The sequence below is a fragment of the Pygocentrus nattereri genome, chromosome 14 (assembly GCF_015220715.1).
Source record: "Pygocentrus nattereri isolate fPygNat1 chromosome 14, fPygNat1.pri, whole genome shotgun sequence".
NCBI classification, from domain to species: Eukaryota; Metazoa; Chordata; class Actinopteri; order Characiformes; family Serrasalmidae; genus Pygocentrus; species Pygocentrus nattereri.
The window spans coordinates 6,027,403-6,039,753 of NC_051224.1; the positions used below are offsets into that span (position 1 = coordinate 6,027,403).

The window sequence follows — 12,351 nt, forward strand, 5'->3', positions numbered from 1 at the left end:
GTTGCACTTTTTTTTTTAAATCCATGTTACTTATGCCAGGTTTTTTTTTTTTTTTGAAAATGTTTGCATTGCAAGTTTGGCTAGCAGAAAGCACAGGTACTGTGCTTTGACACCTGGTCACTTCATGCACCTGGAGTACCAGGATTATATCTAGATAAGCCCAAGCCACACAACAATCGCAAAGGTCTAAGGCTACATTTACACAGCAGGTAAAAGTGGTCCAAAAAGCGGCCCCCAATCCCAAATTTTTTCCTATGTGGCACAGATGTGTCATTTGTGTCAGTGTGAACAGCAAAAAATAAAACACACTGAATCTGACATTTTCCATTACGATTTGAGATGCTTTCATGTGTGGTACAGAAATCCGATACGTATCCGATCTGCGGCAATGCGATTCAGTCTGAACGGCCAGATGGGAATTCATGCGACTTTTACGTCCGTCCAACTCGACATTCGTCATAATTTCGCACAGCTGAGACTCACTGCAGCCGCTCCATATTCGAAGAGGTTTCAAACAAAACGGCTGAACACGGCCAGAGGAGATCGGGATGAAGCGTTTGAAGAATCTAAGGACACGAACCAAGGAAGTAGCCATGACCGAATAACGGTTTAGAAGCTGATCTGTTCAGACTGGTGTCGCATACAGATCACATTCAAAAGATAAATGTGAAGAGCCAAACAAACAAACAAACAAACAAAAAAATCTGATTTGTTGAGAAAATCAGATTCGGCCCACTTCTACCTGCTGTGTAAATGCAGCTTAACAGACACAAACGTGATTGCTCAAACCACTTCAGGAGGTGGTCTGAGACGCAGTTGAGCCACGTTATGTTATGACAGCGTAAATGCATCTGTCTCACCAAGACACATTCGACAATCATAACCCTCCTAGTACAACCGAAACTCCTCCCCATTCAGCACGCCACTGGGCACATGACCCATGACTACGAGGAAGATATCCATATGCATGTGGCTGGGAACCGGACAAAACAGAATGCTTAACAGTAATATGGATAGACACTACTGTGCAAAACAGGACGATGCTGAATAGATAAACAATTAGTAAATTGTTGCCTCTCTAGTCTAGTCGTATTCACTCTAACAATCCAAAAAAGATCACTGAATCTTCACGTTCAGATTGCTGCACTGCAGCTCGGCATTCTGCATATCATGAGTTCAGACTGTCTGTTGCTGGCCTTACGAAAAACTCAAAAACGAGACAAAAAGATGGAAAGTGTGGAAGCCCACTGGTGTTTCAACAGTGACAAATCGCCTCATGTATAATCAAATGGCAACAGCACTGATGAACATGAACGAAGCGAGGCTTTAACATGCGACAAGTAGGACAAGATGCAAAGTGAAACAAAAAGTGAACATTCTGAAGAGCACAGGAACAAAAATATTAATGCACTTGGATTAAGGAAAGCCAGAACAAGCACTGCAACAGTCCACAAGCTCAAGTGCCAAGACAGATGAACACGAGGAGCTGGACAAAAGATGGACAGGCAACAGCACAAGCACAATTAAGTTGTTATGCGAGAGACATCTTTCCTCTGTACCTGCCCGTTCCCTCTCCACCTCAGCCCCTTCCCCAGGTTCTTCTGCAGCTGCAGTGGAGGAGGCAGTGGTGGCAGCGCCCGCTGGAGGGCTTTGGGGGTCGATTTTAGACGGGTTAAGCGGGTCAGCCTGAGGACGCCCAGACACGCTGATGCTACCGTCCTCAGCAGCAGGAGGAGTTGTAGCTATGAAACAGGCACAACACAAAACATCCATTCCAGCCTGCAGACCAACTCACTAGCGAGTCTCTATTGGAATATTCAAGTCATTACTACAAGGTAGCGGAGATGTTCTGGGAGATACGACATGCACACGTTCAAGGCTCTATTTATCATGTGTGCATGAACAAAATGACATTAATAAAATCGTGGATCTACTGTTTTGTTGGCGCATTTTTTCAAAATGGTCCAATTTTTATATATAAATATGAAATGTAGAAACTAAACAGTTTCGCACTTGTAACCGGACAACCTAACACTCATTTCTGGAGAGCTAAAAATAATCCGTTTTCTTAAAATTTCCTAAATTATGACCATTACAAAAACTGCGGCCATGTTTTTCCAGCAGGTAAAACAGACAACCAGAAGCTTTCTCCCACTGTCTCATGACAGATGTGTGACATGTGCCACTGTTCTGCAAATTTGTCATGTGACCGTAAAGGATAGAAATTAACCACTCAGGAGTAAAAACTTGAAAGAAACAATGATTTGACATCTATCGCAATACATATCAATTTTATACTGACCAATATGAAATTTCTTTACTGTGATAACATTGTTGGCCATCTCGCCCAGCTATGATCTAGAAGGTGAAACTTAGCTTATTGGGGAACACTGTGGTTAAACAGTTGGACCATTTTCTGCTTTATTTTTCGGCAAAGTGGCAAGCCTCCATCCATCTTTGCTCATGAAGGAGGCCATACCTACGTTTCTTTTATGCAATGGAATGACTGTGTCACCTTTTCAAAAATGTTTTCTGAACATTTCACAATGTCTCTAGTCTTACAATACTCAGTCCCAACTTTGCTGTAGTTCTGCAGGCATTCATTTCAGAATATATCTAGCAACAAAATAATGAAATTTACAAAAAAAAAAATTACGTTGTCTTTGTACTGTTTTCATTTAAATACAGGTCAAAGTAACTTTGCAAATGAAAAGAGAAAAGCAATGATTGCATTGTACCTACTGTGCCAATATTCTGTGAGCATTATTTGTACATCACTGTAACATGGACCTAACATTAGTCTTTACTTTCTGGAGCTTTCACAAGCCATGATGTGTATTTCACATTCTTACTAAATTAATCAGAATTCATCAAAGTCCATTCTTACCATCAGTCGCAGTCTTCTCGCTCACTGCATCCCCATCTCCCAAACCTTCTTGTGGAGTAGAGCCATCGGCAGCAGATGAGACCACGTTATCACCCTCACTTCCCTCATCGATCTTTAACCCCTGCCTGGCCTTCTCATCTGCGCGCCGCTTCACCTCACCAAGCTCTGCCTCCTGCTGGGCCTTCAACCGCTCCAAGATCTCATCTGTAAACACATGAAGCGAGACGAAATGTATAACGGGAACAAACAAAGCACAGATATGCATCCTCGGCTGTGACACAGCGACAAACGGCATAAAACACCGTTCACGTAATATTTTGCTCCTAGATTGGTCTCAACAGTACTGACGCCTTACATCACACAACAGCAGACTTATAAGCTGCTAAGACGCAGTGGCAAGACCACAATAGTGAAAATAAGCTTCTTCAAATAGCACGAATGTAGTCCAGCAGTCAGTCTCCAGGCCACAGGTTAAGGTCTGCGAATAATGAGACAGATCACTGCAGCATTTTACCTGACAGGTTTTCTTCAACACTAACATGAAGGTATTAAGAGGAGCCGGTGGATGTCATGTTATTGTTACCACTGCTGTTTAACTGAAGTGCAAACTACACGGTTTTATCCGCAATTTTCCAATTGCAGAGAATATTTTTTTTGTGATCAACAACAAGCCACCTAGCTTGGCTACAAATTGCAGTGCACACCAAGATTAATCTTTCTTATATCAAAAAGACTAATCATTCTTTGATTCTCTAATCAATCCAAATTAAAAAATGTGAATTTTTATTATAGCCGGCATTATCAGCAGTGTTCTTTGGAAATTTTAAGTAGGAAAATGTAACTTGCAGTCTATTTGGCAGTCTGGTCATAAAAAGTAAATACACAGAATTACTTAGCCATAAAAAACATGCCACTTAAGATGGAACTTAATTTACAGAAAAGAGTCACAATTCACCAAGTCACAATATTAGTAAGAAAAATCATGATTCGGTTTTCCACCAAAACAAAATAAACTCTCTACTATGAATGGTGCAGCGTGAGCACCTCTACAACAAGTAGCAGGAGCAGCAATGAGCAGTAACCAAAAGGACAGGAAAAATCCTGAAAAGCGGCGTGAACAACCCAAACAATTACAAACATGGAGAAAATATGCGAATATCGATGCAAGGCTGCAGCTGAACAGTTGGGTTTAGAGCCGCCTCAGAGTTCAAATCTGCTGCAGCTTGCTCCTCCGCTCTGGCGATGGCCACTCATGCACTGCGTGCACCCAAGAAACAGTGAAAGCCTGGAAAGAGCACAAATTGCTTAAACTCGCTCTCCTCCTTTCTTATTTTTCCTGCACAAATTGGTGCAGAAACAACCACAGCAAGCTTCTCCAAGACCAGCTTAGCACGAGATAAACACATCTCCCGTTTATGTCTGAGAAACAACGGGAGACAAGGCACGCTTTGTTATGGATCTCTGTGGGCAGGCATGTGTGTAGAGTGTGAGCCTCATCTGCGATTGCTAGTTTAGCGTGTACATCGGTATGTCAAAAAAACAACCGGTCGCAAGGAATAAACATCGTGTAGAGATTATGAGACTCCGAAAATCACGCAGTCTCAAATAAGGCATTATCTGTCGTCTATTCAAAGTTATGGTTCTGCTCACAGCCCCTCACAAGTATTTCGTTTCTCTAATGGTGCAGAAGCGCATCCTTTTCTATTAAGGTCTACTTATGACCGCATATTGGGTGGTAGTTCAATTTCGTTTGTTTGTGCTACTAATTTCTAAGCAGTTCATTTATTCGGTTATAAGCTCACATGCATCTACATGCACATATCCGCTCTAATATGGCTCTAAATGACCACTGTAGTTTTGCAATGCTAATTAAATGTGTTTCCCCCCCATTGACCATCAAGTTTTGACCAGATATGACAAAAAAAACCTGGCAACAACATGAAGTGTGCTTCTTTTATGGAAAACAAGACCGAGCACAACAATAACCAACATACTTAACCACTTCTCTACATGAACACCAAAATATCGATTGATTTGCAATTTTTCATTCCAAGGCAACCAGAGTTTACATCATTATTTTCTATAAATTAAGGTTAAGGCATGTTTTTGGTCATGAAGACCAAATTTTAGCTACGGGTGATAAATACGGGTGGTTGGTTGGTGTAGTGGGCAACACCTCTGCATCCCATGCTGTAAACTGGGGTTCAATCCCCTGCCTAGGTAACCACCCTGCACTACACCAATAAGAGCCCTTGGGCAAGACTCCTAACACCGCCTTCGCCTCCCTGTGTAAAATCATCAAAATGTAAGTCAGCCAAATACAGGAAATGTAAATAGTATTCATTCTAACATGTTTTTGTGATCGCTGATAACACAACTCCAACTCATAAAAAGCCAAAACGCACAAACACAATAAATAAATAAAAAAAAAAAAAGCTCCCAGATCAGCAACGAATACCAGGTTGTGTAGAGAGCAGAGAGAAAACTTCTACACACTTGTGAAACACAAAATCATGATAAATACTATCATGATGTAGCTTCTCAGCTTTTCACTCCTACGCAGAGTTCCTTTCATGCTCCTCCACCTCTAAAAATAGCTTAGGGGAAATACACCTGCAGGAGCGTACCCTGCACTGGTAGCGGATTTACTATCATTTCGCGCTTTGTACATGACAGTTAGGGGCTAATCTATGTGAAAACAGCGGAAGGTGAATTCCAACGCTGACGATATCAGCCTCAAATTATTGCTCTTTCAAAAGCACCGGCAATTAGCAAAAATGAAACCCGTTATGAAAGATACCAAACTCATTTTCACATGAACAGACGATCTGCGCAACCGTGCAACGCATGTTTCAAAGCTGCAGCTACGTAGGGGGGAAAAAAAAAAGGGCAGTTCATGAACTACAGACCATTGACTATCGTACCGCCCTCCTAATACAGGAACATAAGGGACAGCGCAAAGGGTACAGAGCTAAAACCCACAAGTATACGAGGAGATAAGCCTCCCTACAGCTGACATGATAACAAATGAGTTTTGCACCTCACAACAGAGCAAAACTGAGAACCCAGTATTCCTCCACTGAACGCATTCAAACTGTTCATTGGAGCCAGGCTATTTCCGAGAATGTGATCATAAATGTGTGTGGAATAATAAAAGAGAAGAATAATTGCTCGGATAACTGCAGGAGTAGGAATGTCTTATTTTTAACAAGCCTTTCCTGAACCTGACTGTACAACGAATGCTGCAATAGAGAGTAATAAATCAAACCTATACAACATGAGCACTTCTCACACTCAGGACAGCTCTCAGACAGAGAAAGAGAGAACAGCACATGAGCAAGCCACAGGGTGAAAGAGAGAGAGAGAGTGAGAGACGAGAAGAAACAGAAGGCGAGAGTGAGACAAAGAGAAGGAAAGAAACAGGGAAAGAGCGAGCGAGACAGAGATGATGAATAAAAGGAGAACGAGACAGGGAGAAAGGACACAAATGAAAGAAAAAAGGTAAGAGTGAGAGAGAGGAAAAAGGAAAAAGCAAGAGAGACAAGCAAAGAAAATGAGACAGAGACAGACAGAGACAGAGACAGAGACAGAGAGAGAGAGAGAGAGAGAGAGAGAGAGAGAGAGAGAGAGAGAGAGAGAGAGAGAGAGAGAGAGAGGGATGATGTGCATGCTAGTCTTCTCTCTTTTCTCATCATTGTGGGATCCTGTCATTCTGAATCACTCAACACTGCAGCTAACGACATGAAACTGTAGAGTGGTTATCTGCTGACAGTTCACCCTCAGGAAACACACAGAGTTTCACAGGTGTGATTCTAATCTTTATTCCTGAAGACACAAAACTCAAACACACATTCTTTACACCAATTAAAACACTCCTACCCTCAGCCTCTCATTCATCTCAGCCTCTTCAGCTCTTCTGCACAGAAACAGCCCGTCTTGGATGTTTGTAACGAAAGACTTGTTTCCTAAATCAAATCCATGGCAATTGACACAAGCTGAGCTTACTTGGGTTGACATTATATTTGTTAACAGGACTCCAACAGTGCCCCCTGTGGGCTATTACTGCCTGCACCAGGAGAACCAAAAGAACAGGACAAACCCAGTTATACAGCAGTTGCTAACAGAAATCAGAAGAAAATATAAACACACACACACACACACACACACTTTTTAAAGCCGCTTCTCCCTCAGGGTCGCGGAGGGGTGGAGGGGGTGCTGAAGCCTATCTCAGTGGTCATCGGGTGAAAGGCAGGATACACCCTGGACAGGTCGCCAGTCCATCGCAGGGCAGACAGACAGACAGACACACATATACAATCACACACACACACCATGGGGCAATGCAGCATGTCCAATTGGCCTGACTGCACATTTTTGGACTGTGGGAGGAAACCCACGCAGACACTGGGAGAACATACAAACTCCACACAGAAAGGACCCTGGTCGGCCAGCCAGAGAATCAAAGCCAGGCCCTTCTTGCCGTGAGGTGACAGCGCTACCCACAGTGCCAAAGCAGAAAAATAAAATAAATAAATAAATAAATAAATAATCAAAATAAATAACCCAACAAATTGAATGTGAGAATAATAAAGAAACCACTCAACAAGCCAATAAATGCATGAGGGAAAAAAATGCTTAATATTACTTTTTAAAAAATCTTATAATCTCATAATTCAATCTTTGAGATGTAAACAGGTCCATACAGAGTGATTATAATGAAATGGCGCAGCGTAAAGAAAAATACTGACTTCATCAGGGTGGAACCAGGGGTCATGATGTCTACAACACATATATTACCTTTTTACTTACAAAAAAAAAAATAATAATGAAAAATAAATAAATAAATAAAACCTTGTTGAAACCACGCTTCTATCCTGAGGTTTTATATGTTGATAAAGGTACACAGCGCTAAATCAACAGCAATCTAGACTAGAGGAATTCCCCTTTAATAGAAGGGCTGCCATCCATGGTGCACAGACTTCAAGTAAGCACTTAAAATTTAAAGGAGAGGACATCCACACTCCCGGCTTTAAAATCGTAAAAACAACAAGTCGTTTGTTGCCGTGCTTGCCCGGCACAGACGTAACAGAAACAACATTCTTTAGGATTCATTATGTTTCTTACCGTTGACGACGGTGAGGTAGGCCTTGTTGTTGCTGCGGGCCTTGTTGGTGAGCTCCTCAGTGATGTCCATGTGAGTGTGGATTTCTTCCCTCAGCTCATCCAGAACAGCACACAGATCATTCTCCCAGAACTCTTTATCTAGCAGCTCCAGCAGCTCTCCCAGCTGCACTTTAGAGCTGTAGTACCAGATCTTCTTCCCCACCTCCGCTTCACCGTCCTCCTCACTGAAACGCAACCAGACACACTGTCAGAATCTCTATTTCTGCAGGCATAGAACAGATGTATTTACATTCAAAGCACCCATGTTGACCCTTGTTGTATTTTGCCTAAATATATCAAATATGCCATTAGATGCTAAAGAATGATCCCTGAAGAACCTGTTACATAACAATAACGATTGTGCCTTTAGTTTGACAAGAAGCTCAGTAAAATTATTTTGCACAGATGGGATGACAGAAAGCATTCAGAAGTTTCCCTTCACCTGCATTAACAGGATATCTGAATACAGGGGCTTGAATTTTGGTACAAAGATACACTGAACATGTCTTAAAGAGGAACTCCAACGACTTTTCAAAATGGTCGTATAACTTAATTATTAAGTACAAAGTGGTTTGATGTGAAATCGGCGAATCGGTATCCTTTTCAAAGAAGGTGAGCAGAGATGAATACTTCACTGAAATATTCTAAAGTGTCAAGGACAAATTCACCATCACACTGGGCCTGCAACACCTAAACACAGAACAGATGGAGTGATGCAGGTAGAAAACAGAAAACAGACCAGAGACCAGATTCAAAACCAAAACACTCCAGTTTGTGTCAACAACCTCAAGTTTTGGAGTTTGACATGAATTGAGCACTTGAAGTATGTTACTTTGGCAGCTCAAGCACCAATGCACTGAACGCACAACTATTATGTAATCCCTACTTTTTCCTTCTGTAAAGTACCCAGGTAGTTGGTTGAGTATGTCCAGATTGGAGGCTAAAGACAACTAGAATAATCCACACTGCAGGTTTAACTTTCACTATTTCTCTCAAGTCTCTCCTTCTCCTAATATCAGAAACAATTGCTTGGTAAGAAGCTCCACTTGCTTGTGTGAGACGTATATGCATTCCAACTTGAGAACGACTGCAGTATCAGAAGATTTCCCCTCTTATTATACTGACTACTTTAAAAGAAGATTATTACTAAATATCAATACTAGTTAAACGAGGATAAACACCTTGGATTGCCATTATATGACACGCAATCAGCAGATTAACTTGGAGGAGAGGCCCAGTATCCACAAAGCATTCAGAAGTAAACACAGCAATTCTTAATAAATTGGGCAAAGATGCAAATTATTTTAGTTTTTCTACAGAATAGACGAAAACTAGGGAGTCCAGCACCTGAAACAGCTGAAGATCATAGTAACAAGTGTTTCTCTGCTACAAGACCCGGTTCAACTTACGAAAGCCTAGAAACTTAGATGAGTTAGGTGTGTAAAAACCAAGATAAAACACTGCTTTGCTCAGCCTTGGACTAGTTTCACATCCCTGTGTGGAAGCCATATAGCAGACCTTTACCCGCCTATGTCTGCAATGGTTCTGAACTCAAACCCCAAGAACCCTGAGATCAAATCATCTTTATTTTCTCAGCTCCCAACACATTTGAATCACGCCTTTAAGAAGGCTGTAATAGATCCGTCACAATTATCTCCAACACAGTGTTAAATAACTGTAATGAAACCTTTTCCAAACCTTCTATCTAGCTTATCTTCAGACATCACTGTTTAGGTAAAAGCAGCCACAAGCCGTATTAAACAGAGATGGCATATACTGGTACTGATGGGAACTGGTTTCAGGCTGATGCCAGACGATGATGGATCAGACACTGGAGGAAGGGGGGAGGACAACCTACCCCAACCTGCAATAAACCCAGCCTGAACTAGCAAACCGGGACACAGCACAACAAAAACTGGATCAGCACCAGTACTGATCGATACTTAAAGTTTCAGCATCTATACCAAACTTCTAAAGAAAGTGAAAGAACGACGTTGTCGGTCTGGCGCCAACATAACATGGATCGGCAATAGAGGCTGTAGCATAAATTAACAACTCTACAGCATAATCAGGTAAACAAAGGCTTTTCAACAGAACAAAACACAAGGGAAAAGAAATTTCTCCAGCAAGCTAAAAATACCCCAGATTCTTTCAGAAAATTATCTGAAAGATGGGCAGAAGTCAACGTGTCCATAGGAAGCACCTGCAGACAGTATGTGCTGCTAGAGAGATGGCTTCAGCAATGCGCCCAGTTGACTTGAACACTAATATTTCAATCTGTGCACTGAATTTCTGGTACAGCAAAAACATGGACCATCTGGTTGGCCACAGAAACTGGGTTAAACAAGTGAATATGTACAAAAAACTCACACAATGATTCTCCGGTTCAGGAACCAGTACTTCCTCTGGTGGCGGTCGTATCCGATCGGCTCTTGTCTGAGGTACGGTCGGCTCTTCTGAACCTCCATCACGCAGTCGGTGACACCGGGCACTTTGTGTGCCACACACACCTCGCACTGCCACTCATCCTCAGGCACTTCCTCCAGAGGAGGCTTCACACACTCCAGGTGGTATACGGCGGAGCAGGTCTCACAGCACAGCAGGTCACCAAGCCGGTGGCACACGCGGCAGTGATCATCGTACTGAACCACGCCCTCCGACATCAGCTCCTCGCGCGCTAGGTTGGTGGTCAAAAACTGGTCCACCAGGAACTGAAGGACCTTCACCTTGCTCTCCAGAGGCCCAAAGGGGTAGTCCTCACCCTCCAGGTGCGGCAGGACATCCCGGTACTCAGGGTCACTCTCGCAGTAAGACCGCACCACCTCCGGCCAGGTCATGCCATCAATGAAGTAGAGTGTGGAGTTGACACTGTCTTTGAGGTCAGCCGGGCCAAAGGTGGTGTTGGACGTGTCCTCCTCACGCAGGATGGCCTTCAGCAGGGCGATATGCGTCTCAGCCATCAGAGTGCACTGCTCCTGACTCACCAGGGCTGCGCAGAAGTCCTCGAAACGGAAGGGCGAGAGACGCAGCACCGTGCTGAAGTTGCGCAAGACCTCATAAATGGATGAGGCATTGAGCAGATGCTCGGCAGGAATGAGGAGGTCTTCAGAAGAGGTGGGCAGGTCCAGGGAAGGGATCTCTTTCTGCTCCAGGATGGGAGAGCGTGGCCGACGGGCCCTGCGTCTCCTCCGGCCTACGGAAATAACAAATGTGCAGAGAGTAAGCAAAAGAGGCAGTGGCATATCCGAAAGATTCTGCACACACTAGAAAACTGAATGTTTAATTCTGTGCAGATTAATAACCAGTGGCTCCTGATCACATCCTGCTCAGGAAGAGCTTGATAAACAGGTGACTGGTTGGATCAGCCGCGTTAGACCACAGCAAACCCTAAAACATGCAGAACTACACTAAACTTTAATATGAGCACGTGTAAATATGCAGAAGTCATGCACTACGTAATTCCTTCCAAGTTTCACTTTATAAAATCATAAAGCATACCATTTTATTCAGTGTATATCATAAAGCCAAAGCATTACATAACTGTACACATAGTTGTGCAACTGTGTGCACCTCGACATCACAAATTTCAGGCTTTATTTTGAGAGTCCCATATACATTCTCTAGGGTTGCGTTTTGGATTAAGGTTAGATTCAGTAGAAACTTCTCCATTTCAAATTAAAGTTCAGTTACATTTAGCTGACGGCTTTTGTTTCAAAATGCACCGAATGTCACTTTAATGGTTTTTATATTTTTTAATGATATATATATCAGAGAGTGTGATTTACACACACACACACACACACACACACACACACACACACACAGGAGAAGAATATTATGAAGTTGCATTTTTAATAATACCGACTTCACTACACAATTTTTTGGGACAAAGTGTATTATAACTGAGCTATTACTCTTTTCAAACCCCGCATTGTTACAAACGGACTTACAGCATTTTTGGAATATTTTTATTTTCGCCCCAGAAGTTAATCTGGATGGTGAGCATCTACAAATCAGCTCCAGCGACCTCATAAAATCAAGCGCTACCCTTTTATATGAACAAGTACATAAACACACGGAGCAAATAAACGAGCACATATCCACAGGGCTCGAAGCTTCGCACTGGTCCGTAATTCGTCAGCGAATACTAAGTTTTCACGGGATCAGGCCGATGCTGGCAGCCCTTCCATATGAATCTCCCCCCCGTGCATCAGGTGAAACACCACTGGCGCCCGTTTTCAAAACACTCCGCCGCATGCGGTTCTGTCATTAGATCTTCAACCTGCTGCCCGACTCGGTAG

The 12,351-nt window shown here is 42.7% G+C and overlaps 1 protein-coding gene across 10 annotated transcripts in view; it reads right to left on the minus strand.

The window, feature by feature from the left end:
• Positions 1-12,351, minus strand: part of bptf (bromodomain PHD finger transcription factor) — a 41,338-nt gene that overhangs the window by 27,359 nt on the left and 1,628 nt on the right. For 9 of the 10 annotated variants that reach the window (XM_017705673.2, XM_037544726.1, XM_017705669.2 and 6 more), the window contains exons 2-5: positions 10,421-11,243; positions 8,012-8,235; positions 2,888-3,091; positions 1,560-1,742 (exon numbers count right to left, since the gene is read on the minus strand). In XM_017705673.2, the coding sequence (XP_017561162.2) occupies positions 1,560-1,742; positions 2,888-3,091; positions 8,012-8,235; positions 10,421-11,243 (1,434 nt within the window). The remainder of the gene's footprint in view (positions 1-1,559; positions 1,743-2,887; positions 3,092-8,011; positions 8,236-10,420; positions 11,244-12,351) is intronic. The other variant, XM_037544725.1, reaches the window with a different exon arrangement.